Source organism: Anolis sagrei, chromosome 13, assembly GCF_037176765.1.
Source record: "Anolis sagrei isolate rAnoSag1 chromosome 13, rAnoSag1.mat, whole genome shotgun sequence".
NCBI classification, from domain to species: Eukaryota; Metazoa; Chordata; class Lepidosauria; order Squamata; family Dactyloidae; genus Anolis; species Anolis sagrei.
Genome location: NC_090033.1, coordinates 5,027,450 through 5,055,168, shown reverse-complemented (window position 1 = coordinate 5,055,168; position 27,719 = coordinate 5,027,450). Strand labels below are relative to the sequence as shown.

Below are 27,719 nucleotides of genomic sequence, written 5' to 3'. Positions count from 1 at the left end.
AGGGCCTCAGTGTTAGTTTGCCACAATCTGAGAGAGCCCTCAGTGTGAGAAGGCCTCAGTGGGAGAAAGGCCTCAGTGTGAGGGAAGCCCCGGGTTGAAAGCCATGTTGTGTGTCTAGGGCAATGAATGTTTGCCACGTATATATGCGCCCTGGGTCCCCTGCAGGGTGAGAAGAGCGGAATATAAATACTGCAAATAAATCAATAAATCCCGGAACACGAGAGAGTATGAGAGGGCCTCAGTGTTAGTTTGCCACAATCTGAGAGAGCCCTCAGTGTGAGAAAGCCTCAGTGGGAGAAAGGCCTCAGTGTGAGGGAATGTCTGCCACTTATATGTGCATTATGATCCTCCCTGTGTCCCCTGCAGGGTGAGAAGGGAGGAATATAAATACTGCAAATAAATAAATAAATAAATAAATTATGAACACAATAAATTATATAAATAAATTATGAGAGTATGAGAGGGCCTCAGTGTTAGTTCGCCTCAGTCTGAGAGAGTCCTCAGTGTGAGAAGGCCTCAGTGGGAGAAAGGCCTCAGTGTGAGGGAATGTTTGCCACGTATATGTGCATTATGATCCTCCCTGAGTCCCCTGCAGGGTGAGGAGGGAGGAATATAAATACTGCAAATAAATTCTGGAACATGAGAGAGTATGAGAGAGCCTCAGTGTTAGTTTGCCACAATCTGAGAGAGCCCTCAGTGTGAGAAGGCCTCAGTGGGAGAAAGGCCTCAGTGTGAGGTAATGTTTGCCACGTATATGTGCATTATCATGTGCCCTGAGTCCCCTGCAGAGCGAGAAGAGCGGAATATAAATACTGAAAATAAATAAATAAATTTTGGAACACGAGAGAGTATGAGAGGGCCTCAGTGTTAGTTCGTCTCAGTCTGAGAGAGCCCTCAGTGTGAGAAGTCCTCAGTGGGAGAAAGGCCTCAGTGTGAGGGAATGTGCATTATGATGCGCCCTGAGTCCCCTGTAGAGTGAGAAGAGTGGAATATAAATACTGCAAATAAATCAATAAATGTCTCATGGGTCCCCGATGTTTTTTCCGCCCTGACTCTTCCCGCAGAGTGCGAAGTGTCGGAGGAATCCAGCGGAGAAGCGGAAATCGAGCACGAGGCTTCCGACTTGGAGGACCTGCGGGAGCTGCACCCTGGCCTCTTGGTTTACAAAGCCTCGCGGGCCAGGAACCTGCCCATCATGGCGGAGGCCTTGGCCCACGGGGCGGACGTCAACTGGGTGAACGACGAGGACGAGAACAAGACCCCCTTGATCCAAGCTGTCATGGGGGTAAGCCGTTGCGATCTGGGCGTGCATTTGGATGTCTGAAACGTGCCGCGTACTTCTGCTTACTACTTAAAACCTGTTCTTTCGGAGCACTTTGTATTATTATTATTATTATTATTATTATTATTGTTATTATTATTATTGATGATTGTTAACAATAATTAATAGAGCCCCCAGTGGCACAGTGGGTTAAACCCTTATGCCGGCAGGACTGAAGACCAACAGGTTGGAAGTTCCAATCCAAGGAGAACGCAGATGAGCTCCCTCTGTCAGCTCCAGCTCCCCGTTTGGGGATATGAAAGAAGCGTTATACCAGGATGGTAAAATATCAAAACATCGCTTGGGCAATGTCCTTGCAGACAGCCTATTCTCTCACACTAGAAGTGACTTGCAGTTTCTTAAGTGATACAAAATAATAATAATAATAATAATAATAATAATAATAATCTATATAAATAAATCTATATAAATAAAAGGAGCCCCCGGTGGCGCAGTGGGTTAAAGCACTGAGCTGCTGAGCTTGTTGATCGAAAGGTCGCAGGTTCGATTCCGGGGAGCGGCGTGAGCTTCCGCTGTCAGCCCTAGCTTCTGCCAACCTAGCAGTTCGAAAACATGCAAATGTGAGTAGATCAATAGGCACCGCTCCGGCAGGAAGGTAAGGGCGCTCCATGCAGTCATGCCGGCCACATGACCTTGGAGGTATCTACGGACAACGCTAGCTCTTCGGCTTACAAATGGAGATGAGCACCACACCCCAGAGTTGGAGACGACTGGACTTAATGTCAGGGGACTACCTTTACCTTTTTTTATATAAATAAAAATGTAATGTTCGTTTGTGGGATTAACATAACTCAAAAACCACTGGACGAATTGACACCAAATTTGGACACCCGACACCTCTCAGGCCAATGAGTGACCATCGCTCATCAAAACATTGGAAAACACAGCAGGAGAGACTTAAAAAGCCAAAAAACAAAATATACATTACAATGCACGTGCAGAACCACATATATATACGCAAACACATATATACACAGATATATATACACACAAAAAACACATATACACAGACTGGGCCACAGCAATGCATGGCAGGGGACGGCTAATAATAATAATAATAAAATAGTAATAGTAATAGTAATAGTAATAGTAATAGTAATATTAATAATAATTTTAGACAATAATAATAATAATAATGCTTTAGACAATACAATAATAATAATAATAATAATAATAATAATAATAATAGGGCCCCCTTATGTGCAGCAGGTTAAACTGCTGAGCTGCTGAACTTGCTGGCCGAAAGGTTAGCGGTTCAAATCTGGGGAGCAGGATGAGCTCCCGTTGATAGCCCCAGCTTCTGCCAACCTAGCCGTTCGAAAACATGCAAATGTGAGTAGATCAATAGGTTCCACTTCTGCGGGAAAGTGACGGTGCTCCATGCAGTCATGCTGGCCACATGACCTCAGTGGTGTCTATGGACAACGCCGGCTCTTCGGCTTAGAAATGGAGATGAGCACCAACCTTCAGAGTCAGACACGACTGGACTTAATGTCAGGGGAAACCTTTACCTTTAATAATAATAATAATAATAATAATAATAATAATAATAATAATAGAAGTGTCTGCCGTGTGATCCAATACAACAGCCAGCAGAGTGATCTTGTCTGCTGTGGATTCATCTTGTTGTGTTTCTAATAATAATAATAATAATAATAATAATAATAATAATAATAATTTATTTATATTCTGCCCTTCTTCCCAAGGGGATTCCAACATATAAACAGACACAGGCAAAAATTCAATTCCTTGTAACACTGAAATGCAATGAAACAGAAATACACAGACAAAGGCAAAGGCTTCTCCTTTCATTTACGGCTCATCTCCGGCTCTGGGAGAGGCACTCATTTCCATTTCCAGGAGGTTGGACTCAAAGCCTTGGTGAAACGTTCCCAATCTATGATCCTTTGGAATATTTTTGAGGCAGACACTTCTCCAATGTGACACTCGTTCAGAACTGTAAATAATACTCAAGATGGCCAATCCGTCTCCCTGTCGTCTTCTCCAGGGCTCCTTGATAGCTTGCGAATTCTTGCTCCAGAACGGAGCAGACGTTAACCAAAGAGATATCCGAGGGAGAGCTCCGCTGCATCATGCCACGTATTTGGGCCACACTGGGTAAGTCCTCGGATCACGGAATCGCATTGGGGTCATTCCAGTCAAAGGGCGTTGCTCATCCGCTTAGGTTGTCTTCCCTTAAGGATCAATTCTAACATCTTGCCTTTTTTTGATATCTGTTCGACAGCCAAGTCTGCTTGTTCCTGAAAAGAGGAGCCAACCAACACGCGGTTGATGAAGACGGGCAGGACCCTCTCAGCATCGCGGTCCAAGCTGCTAACGCAGATATTGTTACCTTGTAAGTCGACACAACTCATCACAATTCACAACTCCCTGCATGGGTGGTGATGGCACGATCGTCAGCATAGATGCAACTCTCTGTCCCTTCTGGCAGTGGCTGGTCATTTGTGTAAAGCAGGGGTCAGGAACCTTCGGCCCTCCAGGTGTGGTGGACTTCAACTCCCACAATTCCTTGAGGCTCGACATTCGCCCCAAAGGCTTACCTTGGCCTCAAGGAATTGTGGGAGTTGAAGTCCACCACACCTGGAGGGCCGAAGGTTCCCCATGCCTGGTGTAAAGGTTAAACATTGACGGTGGAAGCTGGTTTTCCCTGTAATAGGCAGTAAGAGCACCTAAAGCTTCGGAGAGCTTCTCTTCAACCATTTCAAAGCTCCCTGCTTGAGCAGTGATGGCATGATCGTCAGCATAGATGAAACTCTCTGTCCCTTCTGGCAGTGATTGGTCATTAGTAAAAATGTTAAATATTCACGGTGGAAGCTGGTTTCCCCTGTAATGGGCAGTAAGAGCACCTCAAGCTTCAGATAGCTTCTGTTCAACTGTTTCAAAGTTCCCTGTGCAGGCGGTGATGGCATGATCGTCAGCATAGATTGAACTCTGTTCATTCTGCTGTGGCTGATGATGTATGTAAATGTTAAAATTGATGGTGCAAGCTGATTTTCCTGTAATAGACCTAGATCTTTGGAGAGCTTCTGTTCAACCATCTCAAAGCTCCCTGCTTGGGCGGTGATGGCACGATCTTCAGCATAGATTAAACTCTCTGTCCCTTCTGGCAGTGGCTGGTCATTTGTGTAAATGTTCAACATTGATGGTGGAAGTTGGTTTCCCCTGTAATAGGCAGTAAGAGCACCTAAAGCTTCGGAGAGATTCTGTTCAACCATTTCAAAGATCCGTGCTTGGGCAGTGATGGCATAATCGTCAGCATAGATGAAACTCTATGTCCCTTTTGGCAGTGGCTGATCATTTGTGTAAATATTAAACATTGATGACGGAAGCTGTTTTTTCTTCTAATAGCCAATAAAATCACCTAAAGTGTCTGTTCACCGCTTGAGCGGTGATGGCATGATCATCAGCATAGATGAAAGTCTCTATCCCTTCTAGCAGTTTGCTGTGTAATGAAATACTATAATTTAATGGATGCATGAGAGGCAGGCATTGAGCGTTGATGGCGTGATCATCAGTGTAGATGAAGCTCTCTGTCCCTTTTGGTGGTGGGGAGCCACCACCAAAAAGGCCCTTGCCAACCGAACCATTCCTCTCCTTTTCTCCCTCCAGGTTGCGCCTGGCTCGAATGAACGAAGAGATGCGAGAAGCCGAGGGTCCGTTTGGTCATCCAGGTCAATATCCTAACAACAGCCCCACAGAGCTCCAGTACAGGAAATGTATACAGGAGTTCATCAGCCTTAACATAGATGAGTGTTAGTGATTCCTCCCGCAACCCTGCTGCCTCCTCCTCCTCCTCCTCCTCTGTTTTGGGTCCAAATTTAAGGATGCTGACTGAGCCCTGGAAAGAAAGAAAGAAAGAAAGAAAGAAAGAAAGAAAGAAAGAGAGCAAACCATAGAGATGTCTTTGGTGGGGTGGGAGGGCATGTCGAGGAAGCGAGAGAATGAGAGAAGGATAAAATGGGGGAAAGACCCCTTGAGAGAAGAATCGGGAAAACCTTTCGTACTGTAGCACCTCTTAGGCTGGATCTACACTGCCAAATAATGCATTTTTTTAGGGGGGGGGGGTTGATTTTGTCATTTGGGAGTTGTAGTTGCTGGGATTTATAGTTCACCTACAATCAGAGAGCATTCAGAACTCCACCAAGGATGGAATCGAACCAAACTTGGCACACAGGACCTCCCACGAACAACAGAAAATACTGGGCATTGATTTTGTCATTTGGGAGTTGTAGTTGCTGGGATTTATAGTTCACCTACTATCAGAGAGCATTCTGAACTCCACCAAGGATGGAATCGAACCAAACTTGGCACACAGGACTCCCATGACCAAGAGAAAATACTGGGCATTGATTTTGTCATTTGGGAGTTGTAGTTGCTGGGATTTATAGTTCACCTACAATCAGAGAGCATTCTGAACTCCACCAAGGATGGAATCGAACCAAACTTGGCACACAGGACTCCCACGACCAACAGAAAATACTGGGGGCGGGGGGGGGGGGGGGTAGAGTTGGTGGGCATTGATTTTGTCATTTGGGAGTTGTAGTTCACCTACATCCACAGAACACTCTGGACTCAAATGATGATCTGGACCACCAAATTTGGCACGAATCCTCAATATGCCCATATGTGAACACGGGTGGAGTTTGGGGAAAATAGACCTTGACATTTGGGAGTTGTAGTTCACTTCCAATCAATGATCCCCTTGAACTCCACCAATGATAGAATTGGGCTTAACTTCCCACACACAACCCCCATGCCCAACAGAAAATACTGGAAGGGTTTGGTGGGCATTGAGCTTGAGTTTGGGAGTTGTAGTTCACCTACATCCAGAGAGCACCGTGGACTCAAACAATGCTGGATCTGGAGCAAACTTGGCACGGATACTTAATATATGTATATGTGAACACTGGTAGAGTTTGGGGAAAATAGACCTTGACCACCCTGATCCGGGGTCGAACTGCCAACCTTTCGTTTGGGAAAGATCTATTGCTGCTGGTGATTAACCAGCTGTGCTAAAGCCCGGCCCAATAGACCCCATACAGTGTATTATTTAGCAGTGTAGATCAAGTCATAGATTTGCTTTGGATGGGATCCAAATGGAAGGAGGTTTCTCTCTCTCCATCTCTCAGTCTCTCTGCCTCCTTCTTTTTCGATCTGTCCGATACACACACGCTGACTTTCCAACTTGCCATGGGACCGGATGGGTTGGAAGGCTGATGGTGGCAAAAATAAACAAACCCCGCACACACCAAGCTGGTGGTTGGTTTCGGAAGGGCCGCTGTCCGTCCCAATTGCGTGCGCTGCAGTTTCTTGGATCGAGAGGCATGACTCCCCACCGTACGTGCTCTCAGGTTAAAAGCCAGCAAACGCGTCCTCCGACTTTTGGGGAGGGTGGGGGAAATTCACCGGGAGCGAAGCCTAGCTGGTTCAAAGCCATAACGCAGCCGCTTCCAAGATGAGGACACAATTTTTGTAGGGCGAAGACAGATGCACATGCTCTTTACGCACAGTCGGCATATCTTCTCCATTGGGATCGAGCTCTGAGGCTGGACACAGAAAAACGTACTACAGTCTTCCCTCGTTACTTCGCGGTTCGCTTTTTTGCGGATTCACTTTTTTGCGGGTTTTTGAAAATATTAAAAATATTAAATATTTACGTCCAGTAATGGCCAGGGAGACCAGGGATGCCAGAAGTGCGGCGGCCTGAGGAGCGGTGGGGAAAGCCTGCCTCCCTCACCTCCACAGATCCCGGAAGTCCAGCGGCCTGAGGAGCGGCGGGTAAGGCCTGCCTCCCTCCCTCCACAGACCCCGGAAGTCCGGCGGCCTGAGGAGCGGTGGGTAAGGCCTGCCTCCCTCACCTCCACAGACCCCGGAAGTCCGGCGGCCTGAGGAGCGGCGGTTAAGGCCTGCCTCCCTCACCTCCACAGACCCCGGAAGTCCGGCGGCCTGAGGAGCGGCGGGTAAGGCCTGCCTCCCTCCCTCCACAGACCCCGGAAGTCCAGCGGCCTGAGGAGCGGCGGGTAAGGCCTGCCTCCCTCCCTCCACAGACCCCGGAAGTCCGGCGGCCTGAGGAGCGGCGGGTAAGGCCTGCCTCCCTCCCTCCACAGACCCCGGAAGTCCGGCGGCCTGAGGAGCGGCGGGTAAGGCCTGCCTCCCTCCCTCCACAGACCCCGGAAGTCCGGCGGCCTGAGGAGTGGCGGGTAAGGCCTGCCTCCCTCCCTCCACAGACCCCGGAAGTCCGGCGGCCTGAGGAGTGGCGGGTAAGGCCTGCCTCCCTCCCTCCACAGACCCCGGAAGTCCGGCGGCCTGAGGAGTGGCGGGTAAGGCCTGCCTCCCTCGCCTCCACAGACCCCGGAAGTCCGGCGGCCTGAGGAGTGGCGGGTAAGGCCTGCCTCCCTCGCCTCCACAGACCCCGGAAGTCCGGCGGCCTGAGGAGTGGCGGGTAAGGCCTGCCTCCCTCGCCTCCACAGACCCCGGAAGTCCGGCGGCCTGAGGAGCGGTGGGGAAAGCCTGCCTCCTTCGCCTCCACGGATCCCGGAAGTGCGGCAGCCTAAGGAGCGGTGGGGAAAGCCTGCCTCCCTCACCTCCACAGACCCCGGAAGTGCGGCAGCCTGAAAAGTGCAGGGAAAGCCTGCCTCCCTCGCCTCCACAAACCCCGGAAGTGATTGATAGATACATCAGCGATTCCCAACCTTTGGTCCTTCCAAGTGATTTGGACTTCAGTGCTCACAATTCCAATTTATTTATTTAGCCACAGCATTTATATTCCATTCTTCTCTCCCAGATAAAGAACCCCTGAGATACATAAATACATATGTGAAAATGTGTGTGTGTGTGTCATGTGCAAGGGCTTGATGGATCTGGACCTAACTTGGTACACACACCTTTGATGATCCAACTTAAAATACTGGTGGGATTTCAACTAAAAAAAGAATAAATTGTGTTTGGAGGTGGGGCCCCCAAAATAAATAAATAGTAGGCATAGGCAATCCATGGTTTTAAATGGTTCTAAAGTACCAGGGGACGCTGGTGCTTTGCTTCTAAAGTGTTGCTAAAGTTCTGGTGGTGAAAATTTCAGAATTCTAACACAATTTTTAAAATTTCATTATAAGTGGCAGTTCCTAATTGGTTCTGTCATAAAAATTGCCAATAACGAAATAATAATGAAATTTTGAAAGTTTTGTTAGAGTTCTGAAATTTTCACCACCAGAACTTCAGCAACACTTTAGAAGCAAAGCAACAGCACCCACTAGTTTTGTAAGTACTTTAGAACCATTTAGAAGCATGAAATTTGGAAAGTTTTGTTAGAGTTCTGAAATTTTCACCACCAGAACTTTAGCAACACTTTAGAAGCAAAGCAACAGCACCTGCTAGTTTTGTAAGTACTTTAGAACCATTTAAAAGCATGACATTTGGAAAGTTTTGTTAGAGTTCTGAAATTTTCACCACCAGAACTTTAGTAACACTTTAGAAGCAAAGCAACAGCACCTGCTAGTTTTGTAAGTACTTTAGAACCATTTAGAAATATGTATGTACCTATGCAGCACTTGGATGTCACCACAAGAGGACAGTATATACTGTTAGATAGAAAGACTACCTCAGAGAGGTGACAAAGGGAAGAAAGCTAGAACACAAGGAGGGCCAGAGTATTCTATCGGTGGCCTTCTCAGAAGGCCAGGCAAGGATGGAAGTGAGCTGGAAAAAGGAAAAATGAGTCCTTCAGATGATAAAACTGGGGTAGTAATTCAGTTCTAAACAGAATCCTATATTCAGAAAATGTATATTGGGCAACACCAGGTCCATACACAAATAGGTAGAAGACTGTAAAGTACAACTGAAGCATTTGCTGCAGAGTCCACTTTCATGTCAAGGCCTAAATCAGCCACTAGGTGGCATCCAGAAACCTTTTACTGTGGCCAGATTTGTCACTAACCCCGTTTTCAATTGTGGTGACCCCAGTTCTACCTGATGTGGTCAATCTCAGTCTGATGAGTCAGGAATATTCTTATCCAAGAATCTTCCATTTTGGGGTACACAATCCGACTGCAAGAAGGGGCTCGTGTGAGGAAACCAAGAAAGAGCTGAGATGGAGGAATGCTTTGCTAGGTCTTCTCCTTCAAGAGTACATCTCTCTTCAAGAGTACATCTGTCTCCGCCCTCCAAACATTATGCCTGTCTTCACCTTTAGACTTACCAAAATGGTGAGGCTTGGAAGAAGACGCTCATCGCCGGCGATGGGTTTTTGTTGGTTTGGTTTTTTATTTATGGGGGAGGGAACCTCTAAAGTCACTCTCCCCATGCCTTTCGAGGCCACCATTAACTGGAGCACACAAGGGAAGGGGCTTCTGTTCCTAAGTCACAATGGATCCCCTACGTATCTATTTCAGAGAAAGGGGACTTCTCTCTCTGTGTGTCTTTTGTTTTTGCATGCCTGCCCTTGCAAAAGACTGTGACCCCTTCCCTCACCATTTGCATGTCTGCCGAGGGCTCAGAGAATCTAAATTTCTTGGATTCTGGGATTTGGGTGTTTTGGGGAGGGGGGACAGGGCCGGGTGGGGCGGGTTATTTATTTATTCTGCCTTTTTGCTGGAGCGGGACCCGATCTTACTCTCAGGGGAACTCTGGGGTTCGATGGTCTTTGTCAGGAGATGGACTGAGATTTTACGTTCAGCATAGAAGTAGGGGATTTCTCTCAATGGCTATATACGAAATATTAAGTGGCAGCTAGAACGGACAAGAGATTGGTCCATGATCTGAAAATGTCCTCAGCATCATCTTTTGTTCAACGCAGGGATGGGCAGGTGAATTTTTCCTTTCCATCCTCTTTCTCAGTTGCTCTCCTATTCTTCTTGAGATCTTTACAGTTCAGTTCTGTTTCAGCTGAGATGTCCACCCATCAGACCCTCTTGAATTCAGACTCATATTGAGCCATCAGTTCTCATATGGGAAGACTGGGATTGGAGATGAAAGGGGAGCAAAAAAAAAAATTGGGAAATTTGGGGATCTAGAGCGAACTACTTGTTTGCTTGCCTTTGGAATTCCACCTGGAGAACATCAACTTTTTCTAGATCCCATGATGTTCCACTTTGAGAACATCACCTTCCAGCTCACATGATGTTCCATCTGGAGAACATCAACTTGTAGATCCCATGATGGTCCACTTGGAGAACCAACTTCTTTTAGATCCCATGGTGTTCCACCTGGAGAACCAACTTTTTCTAGCTCCACCTGGAGAACATCAACATCTTCTAGATCCCATGGTGTTCCACCTGGAGAGCCAACTTCTTCTGGCTCCTATGATGTTCCACCTAGAGAACATCAACTTCTTCTAGATCCCATGGTGTTCCACCTGGAGAACCAACTTTTTCTAGCTCCCATGATGTTCCATCTGGAGGACATCAACTTTTTCTAGATCCCATGATGTTCCACTTGGAGAACATTGCCTTCTTCTAGATTCTGTGATGTTCCATCTGGAGAACATCAACTTCTAGACCCCATGATGTTCCACTTGCAGAACATCACCTTCTTCTAGCTCTCATGATGTTCCACCTGGAGAACACCAACTTCTTCCAAATCCCATGATTTGGCAAGGTCCCATGGGTTTTTGGAAGGAGAAAAATGTCCATGGGACCTTCCCAAATAGGTCCCATGGAATGGCAAAACTGAATAGGATTTTAAAGTTAGGAAGAACCACACAGTCTAAACCCTGTTCTTCTATGAAGGTACACACCATCAAAGACGACTTCTCTTTGGTTGAAGACCTTTAGGGGAACATCTCCATTGAGAGACCCTATCTTGATCTTGAATGGAGGAGTTTTGCTGGAGCCAGGATGAGACCTAGGGATCTTGAATGCTATCAGGGAGAATGACTCCGTAAGAGAAGGTGGTGCGGATTATTTGCGTTTCCAGTAGGCCAATTCCAGTAGCACCAGTTTTGCATGTGATGGTCCCACAACCCTACAATCTGGACTTCCAGTCTAAACTCACAAGGCCTCTGAGTAGAAGCAATTGCGAGATTGGACTATTAAGAGCCCATACTTCTGGTCCCATCTTTTTTACCATGTTTACCAGTCAGCATCATATTATATCGCAATAGCTCCCTCCACCATTCATCTGGTTGTTGGCTGGGAATTTTCTGAGAAATTCGTCAACAAAAGTAATTTTTCCCAGCATTTAAAAATATGAAAAGTGTACAGAGATGGTATTAGCAAAAGTTGGCAACCCTTGGAGAGGGCAGGGTTCCTCTTACTATTCCCCTTATTTAAGATATTTAAAATATTATCGGTACCTTCTTTCGACCCGATGTATAAAAAAATCAACTTTGTGCACTTTGTTTTTCCGAACAGTATCGGGATCCTTTTGTTGTTGTTGTTATTCCTATTATTATTATGATTACTACTATTATTATTATTTGTAAAGTTATTTTTTTGTTATGGATTATTTGCCGTCTCTTTTTTCAAATGGGTGACATTGTGAATTTAATTTATTTCCAAGAGAGCCCCCAGAGGGTGAGTGCAATGACATTTTTTCGTCTTCTTTTAAGACAGTTCGGTTGTAATTAATTAATGTTGGGTTTATTTCCCTCTTGTACAGTTGCTTAGGGAGTGTATTTAAAAAATAAAATGAAATCCAGCAAACATACCTCTTCCCCCACCTTTGTCTAAGAGCTTGGAAAAATATGATATTAAAACTTACAGTTCGAGGTCGACGAGAAACAGTTAATTACAATTACGGGGACAATTTTTAACAATGTAGTACATTCCTTTTTTCTTACAACTCGCTAATTCAAAGTGGTAATGACACCAGAATGTTACAATCTACTTGCCTGTAATAGAAGACACATCAAAGTACAGTAGAGTCTCGCTTATCCGACCTTCCCTTGTCCGACATTCCATCTTATCCGACACTCTTATCCGATGCCCCTTCAATTAAAGAGCGTTCCTCAACTCTCTCTCCATTCCAAATACAGTGTTCCCTCTCTGTTTCGTGGTTCGCTTTACATGGACTTGCTGTTTTGCTGCTTTTTTTTTCACTTTGCTTTATGCGGACTTGCTGTTTCGCTGTTTTTTTCACAGTTCGCTTTACGCGGACTTGCTGTTTCGCTGGTTTTTTTCATGGTTCGCTTTACATGGACTTGCTGTTTCTGTGTTTTTCCATAATTCGCTTTACACGGATTCGCTGTTTCGCTGTTTTTTTTTTTTAGTTCACTTTATGCGGACTCGCTGTTTTGCTGTTTTTTTTTCTGTGGTTCGCTTTACACGGACTCGCTGTTTTGCTGCTTTTTTCACAGTTCGCTTTATGCGGACTCGCTGTTTCTCTGTTGTTTTCCGTGGTTCGCTTTACACGGACTCGCTGTTTTGCTGTTTTTTTCGCAGTTCGCTTTATGCGGACTCGCTGTTTCACTGGGGGTTTTTTGCGGTTCACTTTATGTGGACTTGCAGTTTTGCTGTTTTTAAAAATAAATATTAATTTATTGGGGGCTGAGTTGGAAAAAGAGGAGGAGAGGAGGCCGCTCCTTGGACAGGCAGGGAGGAAGGTAGAACAAGGGAAGCACACTGCTGCCTCCTTCCTGCTCTGGCAGCTCCTTGGACAGGTAGGGAAAAGGGGAAAGAGCGCACTTGCCTGGCCAAGACCTGCTGTTACTGCTGATGAGCTCTCCCTCCCTCCGCCTCCCAGCCTGCATTTGCCACAAGGAGAACCAGCTGGTCCCCAAAGAGGTGAGTGGGCTCAAGCCTGGAGGCCCAAAGGCGCTGGAGGTGGAGGGCACACGGTCAGGAGGGCGAGGGCCTGCTCACCTCTTTGGGGACAAGCTGGTTCTCCTCGTGGAGCAGGCAGGCCGGGAGGCCGAGGGAGGAAGAGCTCATCAGCAACAGCCACAATCCTTTGCTGGGCAAGCGCACTCTTTCCTTTCCTCCCTGCCTGTCCAAGGAGTGGCCTCCTCTCCTCCTTTTTCTCCGACTCAGTCCCCAATAAATTCATATTTATTTAAAAAACCCAACAAAATGGCGAGTCCACGTAAAGCGAACCGTGAAACAGCGAGGTGCCTGCCCAAGGAGCCGCCGGAGCAGGAAGGAGGTGGCGGCATGCTCCCCTTGTTCTACCTTCTTCCCTGCCTGCCTGCCTGAGGGCTGGGCCTGACCTTTCCTCAGTGGCCTCGCCTCAAAGCCCATCAAAGTCAATTGAGATTTAGGAAGAGGGAAGAGGAGGGGGAAGAGGAGGAGAAGTAGGGGTGGAAGGAGAGCCACCACTGCGGATTTTCACTTATCGCGGGTGTTCCTGGAACGGAACACCCGCGATAAGTGAGGGAACACTGTAAGTGAAAAAGGCAAGACAAGGAGGAGGGAGGAAAAGGGGAAAAGAAGCAGGACCAGAAGCGGAAGCGTCCTCCCGCCTTCCCTCTGTGATCTCCACGTTCCTCTTCAGCATTCGGGCACTTCCTGTTGGGCTGCTCTAGTCCCAGGCCGTTGCCTAGCCTTAACTCTTTGAGTCACTGTTGTCTCGCTTATCCGACCTTTGCTTATCCGACATTCTGTCTTATCCAACGGTCCCCTTTTCCTCCAGCATTTCTCCTTCAATTAAAGGAGCGCTCCCCAACTCTCTCTCCATTACTAATAAATGAAAAAGGCAAGGAGGAGGAGGGAGGAAAGGGGGGAAAGAGGAGGGACCGGAAGCAGAAGCGTCCTCCCTCCTTCCCTCTGTGATTTCCACGCTCCTCTTCCACATCTGGACACTTCCTGCTGGGCCTCTCTAGTCCCGAGACGTTGCCTTGCTTTAACTCTTTGAGTCGCTGTTGTTAGTATTCTACGTGTCTATCTCCGGGTTGGACGGATAACAGTAGGAGACTCCGTATTATCCAACATTTTCGTTTATCCGACATTCGGTTGGTCCATTTATGTTGGATAAGCAAGACTCTACTGTAATGAGACTCCTGTAACTATAACCACACCCCGTAATGGTAACTATAAAAGTAACTTAAACTTTTATGGTTATAAGGTGTGGTTATGGTAAATGACTAAATCGGTTACAGCAGATGGAAGGATCATTTGTTTTGTTGCTGCCGTTACATCAGTGGTTGACCAGGGACCACTTTGACCATGGGTCACTCTCCAACATTAGTACCAGTTTTTTGTCAACATTAGACTCAGTTTGGTTATTTGGGGTGCCATTTCAGAAAATTGCATTGGATAGATCACATCAGCTCTAGTTTATGATACAGAACAAATGCCATCCAGTAGTTGCCATCTGCTCGTCCACAGAAAACCATATTTAATAATCTAGAGCTGATGTGGTAGTAGTAATCTTTCGGTTTGGTTATTTGGAGTTCTGATTCAGAAAATTGCATTGGGTAGACCACATCAGCTCTAGTTTCTGATACAGAACATATGCCATCCAGTAGTCACCATCGACTTACCCACAGAAAACCATATTTAATAATCTAGAGATGTGGTAGTAGCAATCTTTCAGTTTGGTTATTTGGAGTACTGATTCAGAAAATTGCAATGGATAAACTACATCAGCTCTAGTTTCTGATACAGAACATATGCCATCCAGTAGTTGCCATCTGCTCGCCCAAAGAAAACCATATTTAATAATCTAGAGCTGATGTGATAGTAGTAATCTTTCAGTTTGGTTATTTGGAGTACTGATTCAGAAAATTGCATTGGATAGACCACATCAGCTCTAGTTTCTGATACAGAACATATGCCATCCAGTAGTCACCATCTGCTCACCCAAAGAAAACCATATTTAATAATCTAGAGCTGATGTGGTAGTAGTAATCTTTCGGTTTGGTTATTTGGAGTGCTGAGTCAGAAAATGGCACTGGATAAACCACATCAGCTCTAGTTTCTGCGCCGGTGTTGAGAAAGAGGGGCCGAGTGGGTGGATTTACACTCTCTGTACATATATTCCAGCATATTAACCCGCTCCTCTGTCACTTTGACCTGCTTTGACTGTACAATCTCTGTAACACTGGTTCCTGATCCCCTTTCTTCCCTATTCTTCTGTCCACTTTCCCTACTCCTTCTCTTGACTGATGGACCCAAACACTTTGTATATGAGTTCTCTTTGTATGATTTGAACAGAAAACAAAACATGGACAATTCTGGCATCCACGCGCAGGCACCCAGAGAGGACAAACCCGACTGATCTGGTGTCTTACTGCCCTCCCTCTTTCTCCTCTTTCCTTCTATTGTCTCTTGAAACACTGTTAATAAAAAAAAATCTAGAGTAAAGTCTTTTACCTCCTCCTGCATTGCCTCTTGTTATTTCTGTCGTGATCTCTTTGTCTCTTCCATTTTTCCTATATTAACCTTCACACTTTCGGACAAAACAAGATTGAGGGTTTCCCTATCATGGTCACTGTGAATCGCACATATGGTAATTCCTGCTCCTGCGCAGAACTGCTTTCGGAACCTTCTAGATATTTTATTAAACATTTTTGGCGGTAGCCCCGCCCACTCTCCCCTCCGGGGTCGAGAAAGGTGGGGTAGAAATGAACTAAGTAAATAAATAACTATTCCAAATTGGGGTGACTGTTTAAGATTGCTGGTTCTAACGCAGTGGTTCCCAACCCTTTTTTGACCAGGAACCCCTCTCCAACATTAGTAGCAAAAGGGTTACGAAACAGGTTTTGGTCAACTTTAGATTTGTTTTAGTTATTTGGGTGCTGATTCATAAAATTGCATTGGATAGACCACATCAGCTTATTCGGAAAATTGCATTGGATAGACCACATCAGCTGATTTGGAAAATTGCATTGGATAGACCACATCAGCTGGTTCAGAAAATTGCAATGGATAGACCACATCAGCCAATTCAGAAAATTGCATTGGATAGACCACATCAGCTGATTCAGAAAATTGCATTGGATAGACCACATCAGCTGATTCAGAAAATTACATTGGATAGACCACATCAGCTGATTCAGAAAATTGCATTGGATAGACCACATCAGCTGATTCAGAAAATTGCACTGGATAGACCACATCAGCTGATTCAGAAAATTGCATTGGATAGACCACATCAGCTCTAGTTTCTGATACAGAACACATCCCATCCAGTAGTCACCATCTGTTTGGCCACAGAATACTATATTTAATCGTCTAGAGCTGATGTGGTAGCAGTAATCTTTCGTGGGTAGTCAGCCTCTCCCCTCCCGACATCCCCGTTTGCCTCGGCACTATAAGAGGGTTTCGCGAGACCAGTTGCTCTCACCGCGTGGTTTCGAGGAAACGATGTAGTAATGGTGAGGCCACCACGGACCAAATTTTCGTTCTTGTAGACCACTGGTGGTCCATGGAACACAGGTTGGGAACCACTGCTGTAACGTAATACAGTTGGTCCTCCACATTCACTGGACCACCGCAATTGGGAGAGAACCACAAATTAAAGAACGCTATTGTATTAACCTTGGAGAGAACATTTAAATCAAATCAAGGAGTAGGTAAATATGGAAAGTGGTCCTTGTAGCCATGAGGGTTTGCTTCTGGGACCTCACATGGATATGAAGAAACATTCCTTGTTTAGGCTTCAGTCTTGTGTAGATGGAGGTCCCGTTTATCCAAATCCAAATACCCAGAGGAGGAATGAGCATGGTGTGACTTACGCTTGTCTCTACTCAGTTATTTGTTTCTTGTGGAAATCAGTATTCTCTATTGACCACGTAAAGGCCGTAAGACCCCTTTGAACCACCTCTTAAGTTCTCAGTTGTCGCCTGCTGAATCCAGCCATTGCTTGGTTGGTGGATGGTAGGGGAAGTGGCAAATGTCCACCAATAGCATCTTCAGATACTTCTAGAGGACCACTAGAGCAAACATCCAGCTGTTTCCCTGTAGTAGATACAGTAGTAGAAGACCACTAGAACTCCCTATGGATGACTATCACTCTGTATTCAGTTACAGGACAACTAGATGCTTGCTCCTTTACTCCATTTCCTTTACCAACCAGGAAATGGCAGTGTTTTGAGTGAGCTACAGTTGAGGCATCTTGGTGCTCTTCCACTTTTGGTCCTTCCAAGTTGAGAATGGGGACACTAGGAGGGGTTCCTTCTAGGTACCTTTAGGTTGTCCAGCATGATAACCAGTGGATGTTGACCACAGCCTCGCACTGGAAGACCTAGGGAGGGGTTCCATCTAGGAATCTCTAGCTCATCCAGCATGACATCCAGCGGACGTTGACCATAGTCTCGCCGTGAAGGACCTAGGGAGAGGTTCTGTCTAGGAATCTCTAGGTCGTCCAGCATGACGTCCAGCGGATGTTGACCATAGTCTCGCAGTGAAGGACCTAGGGAGAGGTTCTGTCTAGGAATCTCTAAGTCGTCCAGCATGACGTCCAGAGGACGTTGACCATAGTCTCGCACTGGAAGACCTAGGGAGGGGTTCCCTCTAGGAATTTCTAGGTCGTCCAGCTTGACGTCCAGCGGACGTTGACCATAGTCTTGCACTGGAGGACCTAGAGAGGGGTTCTGTCTAGGAATCTCTAGGTCGTCCAGCAGATGTTGACCATAGTCTCGCACAGAAGACATTTGCTCAAAGAACCTCCTGAGCAAATTTTGACGGAAGTATGCGCCAGTCTTATCCGCCGGGTAATCTCGGCTGTGCCCTAGTTAGCTGCCATTATTGTTGTGTTGCATTATCTTGTACTCAGAGGTGTAGCTAGTTACAAAGTGGTGGTAGTTGAAAGCCTTGCTCCCCAAACAAGGCATGGCATTGATTGTTTGTATTCATACCCCAAGAAGGAAACATTGAAAACGATTCAAGACTAGGAATATGGATTGGATGGTTGACGGATTTGAGGGAAAATGTTTCCTCTGGAAACCCCAAGTCCTCCAGTGCAAAATTATGGTCAACGTGTGCTGGACGTCATGCTGGATGACCTAGAAATTTCTAGAGAGAACCCCTCCCTAGATCCTCCAGTGCAAGACTATTGTAAATGTACACTGAAGGTCATGCTGGGCAACTAGAGATTCCTAGAGGGAACCCCTCCCTAGGTCCTCCAGTGCAAGACCAAGGTCAACGTTCGCTGGACATCATGCTGGACAACCTAGAGATTCCTAGAGGGAACTCCTCTCTAGATCCTCCAGTCTGAGACTATGATCAACATCTGCTGGACATCATTCTGGACGACCTATAGATTCCTAGAGGGAACCCCTCCCTAGATCTTCCAGTATGAGACTATGGTCAACATCCACTGGATGTCATACTGGATGACCTAGAGATTCCTAGACAGAACCCCTCACTAGATACTCCAGTGCAAGACTTTAGTCAATGTGCACTGGACGTTATGCTGGATGACCTAGAGATTCCTAGAGGTAACCCCTCTCTAGGTCCACCAGTGCGAGACTATGGGCAACGTCCACTAAACGTCATGCTGGATGGCCTAGAGATTCCTAAAGAGAACCCCTCTCTAGGTCCTCCAGTTGAAGGCTATGGTCAACGTCCACTGGATGTCATGCTGGATGGCCTAGAGATTCCTAGAGAGAACCCTTCTCTAGGTCATCCAGTGCAAGGCTATGGTCAGTGTCCACTGGATGTCATGCTGGATGACCTAGAGATTCCTAGAGGGAATTCCTCCCTAGATCCTCCAGTGCAAGACTTTAATCAACATCTGCTGAAGGTCATGCTGGATGACCTAGAGATTCCTAGAGAGTACCCCTCCCTAGGTCCTTCAGTGCAATTCTATGGTCCCCTTCCAATGGAGTGAAGTTGTGTTATGATTTATGTTCATGATGTTCTTTTGAAAGGGCTGGTGAGCCGAGCATCAGTGTCTTCCTTCCTTCCTTCCACAGGAGATGCCACCTATCTTGACATTTTCCGGGAGTTTTCTCACATGGCGTCAAATAATCCGGAGAAACTCAACCGCCGCAGCCTGCATTTTGGACACTCCTACAGATAGCCACGGTCCTCTTTGTTGCTTTCTCACAATTGTGGATCCTTCCAGCTTTGGAACGAAAGTCAAGGTCACCTGTTTCATACTAAGTGAAGTAGGCATTTCATAGGTGGCAGGTTGTTGGTGAATGAAAAATAGGAATGGTTCTATGTAAGCATTGGTACATTGGGAAGAAGCCTATGGAGAGCATCCAATAGAAGATGGAGACATGCCTGAAGATACTCAAAAGATGGTTGTCCTATTCAATGGGCTTTTGATTAATCAAAATATACACCAGAATCTTAGGGAATGACAAAGGTTTGGAAGCCCTAGAGAGCTGAGTCTGTTTAGCCAAGATGGACATGAGACAGATTTGAGGAAAAATGTTTCGTCTAGGAACCCCAAGTCTTCCAGTGTGAGAATATGGTCAACGTCCCCTGGACGTCATTCTGGATGGCCTAGAAATTCCTAGAGGGAACCTCTCCCGAGGTCCTCCAGTTCAAGACTGTAGTCTACATCTCCTGGAGATCATGTTGGTTGACCTAGAGATTTCTCGAGGGAACCCCTCCCTAGGTCCTCCAGTGCAACATTAGATGTCAGGCTGGATGACCTAGAGATTTCTAGAAGGAACCCCTCCCTAGGTCCTCCAATGCAAGACTGTGGTCAACATCTGCTGTAGGTCATGTTGGTTGACCTAGAGATTTCTCGAGGGAACTCCTCCCTAGGTCCTCCAGTGCAAGACTATGGTCAACGCTGGATGCCATGCTGGATGACCTAGAGATTTCTAGAAGGAACCCCTCCCTAGGTCCTCCAGTGCAAGACTGTGGTCAACATCTGCTGGAAGTCATGTTGGTTGACCTAGCGATTTCTTGAGGGAACCCTCCCTAGGTCCTCCAGTGCAAGACTATGGTCAACGCTGGATGCCATGCTGGATGACCTAGAGATTTCTAGAAGGAACCCCTCCCTAGGTCCTCCAGTGCAAGACTGTGGTCAACGTCCACTGGACGTCATGCTGGACGGCCTAGAGATTCCTAGAGGGAACACCTCCCTAGGTCCTCCAGTGCAGCGCTTGATGTCATACTGGACAGCCTAGAGATTCCTAGAAGGAACCCCTCCCTAGGTCCTCCAGTGCAAGACTATGGTCAACGCTGGATGTCATGCTGGATGACCTAGAGATTTCTAGAAGGACCCCCTCCTTAGGTGCTCCAGTGCAAGACTATGGTCAACATCCACTGGAGGTCATGCTGGATGACCTAGAGATTCCTAGAGGGAACCCCTCCCTAGGTCCTCCAGTGCAAGACTGTGGTCAACGTCCACTGGACATCATGCTGGATGACCTAGAAATTTCTAGAGAGAACCCCTTCCTAGGATGTCTAGTGTGAGACCATGGTCAATGTCCACTGGACATCATGCTGGACGACCTAGAAATCTTTTTTGTGGGGGGGGGGGGGGGGAAGGATTCACCCTCTGTTCCCAAAAAAGAAGAGAAGGACAGGCAGAGAGATCTTCATATGTTTTCTGATGGTCTTTGATGAACCCTCTGAAACCCTCTCACGACCCCCCCAGAGGCTGCGACCCCCACGTAGAGAAACGCTTTTCTAGAAACCCAACAGGGCCCTCTCCTGGTTGAGAGGTCTTTGGAAATGCTCCTTCTAGGCTGAAAACATGTTGTTGTTGTTGTTGTTATACCTTGACAGAACGCCTCTTTAGGAATCTCTAGACCAGGCATGGGAAAACTTGGGCTGTTAGGAATTGTGGGAGTTGAAGTCCAAAACGCCCGGAGGGCCCAAGTTTGCCCATGCCTGGTCCAGACCCTCTAGCACATGCGCTGGACGCTGACCATTGAATCATGCTGGAAAAAATAGAGATTACTAGGAGAGCATTTTAATCAAATTCATATATCATCAAAATTCGTAGAAGTGAAAACCGGCCAATGTATCAGGACGACATTATTATTATTATTATTATTATTATTATTATTATTATTCCTTGTATTATTCATTCCTCATTGCAAAGCAGAGTGGTTGGACAGTCCGTACTGGTCTACAGACTTCCTCCTCTGAGCATGTATAGAAATCCCTGTTTAATATCCTGAAAAGAAAATGTAATATATCTCCAAGTGAAATATATGTTGTTGTTTTTTTCAAATAGCTTTATAAACCAGCACCTTGGTTTCCCTATGGATATTTCGATCCTCGAACACTCTCTGTTTCATTCAGAAGAATGCTGCACTCGCAGAGCTCAGGCGGTGTTGTATTTCAGGGTCAATGATGCTGCACTCGCAGAGCTCAGGCGGTGTTGTATTTCAGGGTCAATGATGCTGCACTCGCAGAGCTCAGGTGGTGTACTTCAGGGTCAATGATGCACTCGCAGAGCTCAGGCAGTGGTGTATTTCAGGGTCAATGACGCTGCACTCGCAGAGCTCAGGCAGTGGTGTATTTCAGAGTCAATGATGCTGCACTCGCAGAGCTCAGGCGGTGTTGTATTTCAGGGTCAATGATGCTGCACTCGCAGAGCTCAGGCAGTGTTGTATTTAGGGTCAATGATGCTGCACTCGCAGAGCTCAGGCGGTGTGGTATTTCAGGGTCAATGATGCTGCACTCGCAGAGCTCAGGCGGTGTTGTATTTCAGGGTCAATGATGCTGCACTCGCAGAGCTCAGGCGGTGTTGTATTTCAGGGTCAATGATGCTGCACTCGCAGAGCTCAGGCGGTGTGGTATTTCAGGGTCAATGATGCTGCACTCGCAGAGCACAGGCGGTGTGGTATTTCAGGGTCAATGATGCTGCACTCGCAGAGCTCAGGCGGTGTGGTATTTCAGGGTCAATGACGCTGTACTCACAGAGTTCAGGCGGTGTTGTATTTCAGGGTCAATGATGCTGCACTCGCAGAGCTCAGGCGGTGTTGTATTTCAGGGTCAATGATGCTGCACTCGCAGAGCTCAGGCGGTGTTGTATTTCAGGGTCAATGACGCTGCACTCGCAGAGCTCAGGCGGTGTTGTATTTCAGGGTCAATGACGCTGCACTCGCAGAGCTCAGGCGGTGTTGTATTTCAGGGTCAATGATGCTGCACTCGCAGAGCTCAGGCGGTGTATTTCAGGGTCAATGATGCTGCACTCGCAGAGCTCAGGCGGTGTTGTATTTCAGGGTCAATGATGCTGCACTCGCAGAGCTCAGGTGGTGTACTTCAGGGTCAATGATGCACTCGCAGAGCTCAGGCAGTGGTGTATTTCAGAGTCAATGATGCTGCACTCGCAGAGCTCAGGCAGTGTTGTATTTCAGGGTCAATGATGCTGCACTCGCAGAGCTCAGGCGGTGTTGTATTTAGGGTCAATGATGCTGCACTCGCAGAGCTCAGGCGGTGTGGTATTTCAGGGTCAGTGATGCTGCACTCGCAGAGCACAGGCGGTGTGGTATTTCAGGGTCAATGATGCTGCACTCGCAGAGCTCAGGCGGTGTGGTATTTCAGGGTCAATGATGCTGCACTCGCAGAGCTCAGGCGGTGTTGTATTTCAGGGTCAATGATGCTGCACTCGCAGAGCTCAGGCGGTGTTGTATTTAGGGTCAATGATGCTGCACTCGCAGAGCTCAGGCGGTGTGGTATTTCAGGGTCAATGATGCTGCACTCGCAGAGCTCAGGCGGTGTTGTATTTCAGGGTCAATGATGCTGCACTCGCAGAGCTCAGGCGGTGTTGTATTTCAGGGTCAATGACGCTGTACTCACAGAGTTCAGGCGGTGTTGTATTTCAGGGTCAATGACGCTGCACTCGCAGAGCTCAGGCGGTGTTGTATTTCAGGGTCAATGATGCTGCACTCGCAGAGCTCAGGCGGTGTATTTCAGGGTCAATGATGCTGCACTCGCAGAGCTCAGGCGGTGTTGTATTTCAGGGTCAATGATGCTGCACTCGCAGAGCTCAGGTGGTGTACTTCAGGGTCAATGATGCACTCGCAGAGCTCAGGCAGTGGTGTATTTCAGAGTCAATGATGCTGCACTCGCAGAGCTCAGGCGGTGTTGTATTTCAGGGTCAATGATGCTGCACTCGCAGAGCTCAGGCGGTGTTGTATTTAGGGTCAATGATGCTGCACTCGCAGAGCTCAGGCGGTGTGGTATTTCAGGGTCAGTGATGCTGCACTCGCAGAGCACAGGCGGTGTGGTATTTCAGGGTCAATGATGCTGCACTCGCAGAGCTCAGGCGGTGTGGTATTTCAAGGTCAATGATGCTGCACTCGCAGAGCTCAGGCGGTGTTGTATTTCAGGGTCAATGATGCTGCACTCGCAGAGCTCAGGCGGTGTTGTATTTCAGGGTCAATGATGCTGCACTCGCAGAGCTCAGGCGGTGTTGTATTTCAGGGTCAATGATGCTGCACTCGCAGAGCTCAGGCGGTGTTGTATTTCAGGGTCAATGATGCTGCACTCGCAGAGCTCAGGCGGTGTTGTATTTCAGGGTCAATGATGCTGCACTCGCAGAGCTCAGGCGGTGTTGTATTTCAGGGTCAATGATGCTGCACTCGCAGAGCACAGGCGGTGTTGTATTTCAGGGTCAATGATGCTGCACTTGCAGAGCTCAGGCGGTGTTGTATTTCAGGGTCAGTGATGCTGCACTCGCAGAGCACAGGCGGTGTGGTATTTCAGGGTCAATGATGCTGCACTCGCAGAGCTCAGGCGGTGTGGTATTTCAGGGTCAATGATGCTGCACTCGCAGAGCTCAGGCGGTGTTGTATTTAGGGTCAATGATGCTGCACTCGCAGAGCTCAGGCGGTGTGGTATTTCAGGGTCAGTGATGCTGCACTCGCAGAGCTCAGGCGGTGTGGTATTTCAGGGTCAATGATGCTGCACTCGCAGAGCTCAGGCGGTGTTGTATTTCAGGGTCAATGATGCTGCACTCGCAGAGCTCAGGTGGTGTACTTCAGGGTCAATGATGCACTCGCAGAGCTCAGGCAGTGGTGTATTTCAGAGTCAATGATGCTGCACTCACAGAGTTCAGGCGGTGTTGTATTTCAGGGTCAATGATGCTGCACTCGCAGAGCTCAGGCGGTGTTGTATTTCAGGGTCAATGATGCTGCACTCGCAGAGCTCAGGCGGTGTGGTATTTCAGGGTCAATGATGCTGCACTCGCAGAGCTCAGGCGGTGTGGTATTTCAGGGTCAATGATGCTGCACTCGCAGAGCTCAGGCGGTGTTGTATTTCAGGGTCAATGATGCTGCACTCGCAGAGCTCAGGCAGTGGTGTACTTCAGTATCAATGTTGAATTTTGTGGAGAGGTGGCTGCCAAGGTTGGGATGGGGACGGTATGTGGGTGGATGATGGGATGTTGGGAGGAAAAGATCTTCTATCTTCTATACACATAATAAAGGTGACAATGTGTGTCTGTGCGTATGTGGCAGGGGCGTCTGCGTACACGGACAAAGTCCCACCGCCACAAACAGGCTATAGTTCCCACTACTAAGGAGACACCAAAGTCCCTCCTTATAGTGAGTGCCATGAAGATGTCCAAGTGCCCTGCCAATGTCCTCCGCACACACCATCCTGCCCACCAACCAAGTAAAGGCTTTCATACGGAGTCAAGATACATTTTATGTGTTTCCTCCACCAAAGACACCGCTCAGGGTTCCTTTCTCTCTCCATTGGAATGGAATTTGAATGACCCCCTACCCACTGCCTCTCCCTTAACCCTTTCCTATGGCACACAGCAAACAGAGGAATTGATCAGCAACTATAGGGGGTTAGGGTACTGACTCCAGAGTATGGAAGTTGTAGTTCACCCTGCAACAAGACACAGCAGTATGACCCCCACTGACAATGGACCTGGACCACATTTGGCACGTTAAACCCAGACAACGACAGATCTGGACCAAACTCAACGCCGCTAATTGTGAATACTGATAGGGTTTCAGGGTGATTGCCCCAGAAATCTGGGAGTTGTAGTTCACCCTTATCCAGAGAGTACTGAAGCCAGACAATGGCAGATCTGGACAACACTTGGCACACAGATCCAAGATGGCCAACCGCAAACACTGTCACGATTTGGAGGCGATTGCCTTGAGAATCTGGGAGTTGTAGTTCACCCTTATCCAGAGAGCACTGAACCCATACAATGACGGATCTGGACCACACTTGGCACACAAACCCAACATGGCCAACTGCAAACACTGTCACGGTTTGAAGGTGACTGCCTTGTGAACGGGAGTTGTAGTTCACCCTTATCCAGAGAGCACTGAACCCAGACAACGGCGATCTGGACCACACTTGGCACACAGACTCAACATGGCCAACCGCAAACACTGTCACGATTTGGAGGTGATTGCCTTGAGAATATGGGAGTTGTAGTTCACCCTTATCCAGAGAGCACTAACATCAACCGACGATGGATCTGGACCAAACTTGGCAACATGGCCAATTGTGAATACTGATGGGGTTTCAGGTTGATTGCCCTGCGAATCTGGGAGTTGTAGTTCACCCTTATCAAGAGTGTACTAAAATCAGCCAATGATGGATCTGGACCAAACTTGACACACTGACCCAACATGGCCAACCGCAAACACTGTCACGATTTGGAGGTGATTGCCTTGTGAATCTGGGAGTTGTAGTTCACCCTTATCCAGAGAGCATTGAACCAGCCAACAATGAATCTGGACCCAATTTAAGTGCTATTTAAGTGATATTACCCCCTCAAAAATGCCTTTTTCAATTAACCCGGGCACCGCCAGGTCCCCAAGACAGACATGACTAAAGACGGGAGTGATCTCCCACCGCTTTCCTCTGTTTCCTTGTCACCGTTCTGGTCTGATCCTCTTTTCGGCAGATGAGAAAACAATCTCCCGGGGCATTTTATAGGGTGAGATTTATTGGGTACATGTTTATGACTTCGAGGCATGCTGCCAAATATTTGTTCCTGAAAAAGGAGTCGAGTTAGAGCTACCGTGTTCTAGATACTTCTTATGTAACAGATCTCTCTCTTTCTCTTTTTCGTTTGTCTTGGGTTTCCTGGTTTCTGGTGACACCAAATTCCATGAAAGGCTATGATTCATGGAAGTCGAAATAGGTTTGCAAGCTTTTTTGGAATATTGTATAATCCTTCTGACTTGCCAACATGGGCAGGTTATGTCAACATGAACTTCAAACTTTGGTTCTCCAGATCTTTTTAACTTAAACTCCCAGAATTCCTGAATGTTGAACAGGTCTGCTAAGGCTTTTGGGAGTTGAGTCTCCAACAGCTTAAGGATCAAAATATGGGGATCTCAGGGAAAGAGATCTAGTTCCTACATTGTCCATATAATTTGTGTTGGAGGAATGTTGCTATGGATGCCCACCATAAGCACCATGGAGTATTCTTTGAAGACACCTCCTTTTTGAGCCACATTCTCAGCAAACACAGAGAGAAGATGACTATTGGGGGAACGTTGACATGGATGCCCACCATGAGCACCGTATGTCTCTTCTTTGGCCTTCTTTTCTCCACGCTAAACGTAACCAGATTCCTAAGGGATTCCTTGCAGAGATTCAGGACTTCCATACCTTTGACCATGTTGGTTGCCCATTCTTGGACACAGTTGTGGAGCATTCTTTGAAGACACCTCCTTTTTGAGCCACATCCTCAGCAAACGCTGAGAGAAGATGACTGTTGGGGGAAATTTGCTATGGATGTTCACCATAAGCACCAGATGTCTCTTCTTTAGCCTTCACTTCTCCAGGCTAAACATAAACGGATTCCTAAGGGATTCCTCGTAGGGATTCGGGACTTCCAGCCCTTTGACCATATTGGTTGACCATTGTTGGACACAATTGTGGAGTATTTTTTAAAGACAACTCCTTTTTGAGCCACATCCTCAGCAAACACTGAGAGAAGATGACTTGAGGGAACATTGGTATGGATACCCACCATAAGTACCGTATGTCTCGTCTTTGGCCTTCTCTTCTCCAGGATAGATGTAACCAGATTCCTAAGTGATTCCTCATAGGGATTCAGGACTTCCACACCTTTGACCATATTGGTTGACCATTGTTGGACACAATTGTGGAGCATTCTTTGAAGACAACTCCTTTTTGAGCCACATCCTCAGCAAATACTGAGAGAAGATTACTTGGGGGAACGTTGTTATGGATACCCACCATAAGTACCATATGTCTCGTCTTTGGCCTTCTCTTCTCCAGGCTAGATGTAACGAGATTCCTAAGTGATTACTCATAGAGATTCAGGACTTTGACACCTTTGACCATGGTGGTTGCCCATTGTTGGACACAATGGTGGGGGCATTCTTTGAAGACACCTCCCTTTTGAGCCACATCCCCAGCAAATGCTGAGAGAAGATGACTGATGGGGAAACGTTACTATGGATGCCCACCATAAGCATCTTTGGCCTTCTCTTCTCCAGGCTAAATATCAGCTGAATCCTAAGTGATTCCTTGTAGGGATTCAGGTCTTCCAGACCTTTGACCATGTTGGTTGCCCATTGTTGGGACACAATTGTGGAGCATTCTTTGAAGACAAC

At 47.1% G+C, this 27,719-nt stretch overlaps 1 protein-coding gene across 1 annotated transcript in view; it reads left to right on the top strand.

Annotated features, from left to right (window-relative positions):
* Positions 1 to 21,356, top strand: part of ACAP3 (ArfGAP with coiled-coil, ankyrin repeat and PH domains 3) — a 130,558-nt gene extending 109,202 nt beyond the window's left edge. Inside the window, 5 exon segments of the mRNA XM_067473012.1 lie at positions 1,065 to 1,285; positions 3,351 to 3,460; positions 3,588 to 3,698; positions 4,973 to 5,034; positions 19,152 to 21,356. Of these exon segments, the coding sequence (XP_067329113.1) occupies positions 1,065 to 1,285; positions 3,351 to 3,460; positions 3,588 to 3,698; positions 4,973 to 5,034; positions 19,152 to 19,258 (611 nt within the window). The 3' untranslated portion in view covers positions 19,259 to 21,356.
* Positions 21,357 to 27,719: the final 6,363 nt, after the last annotated feature.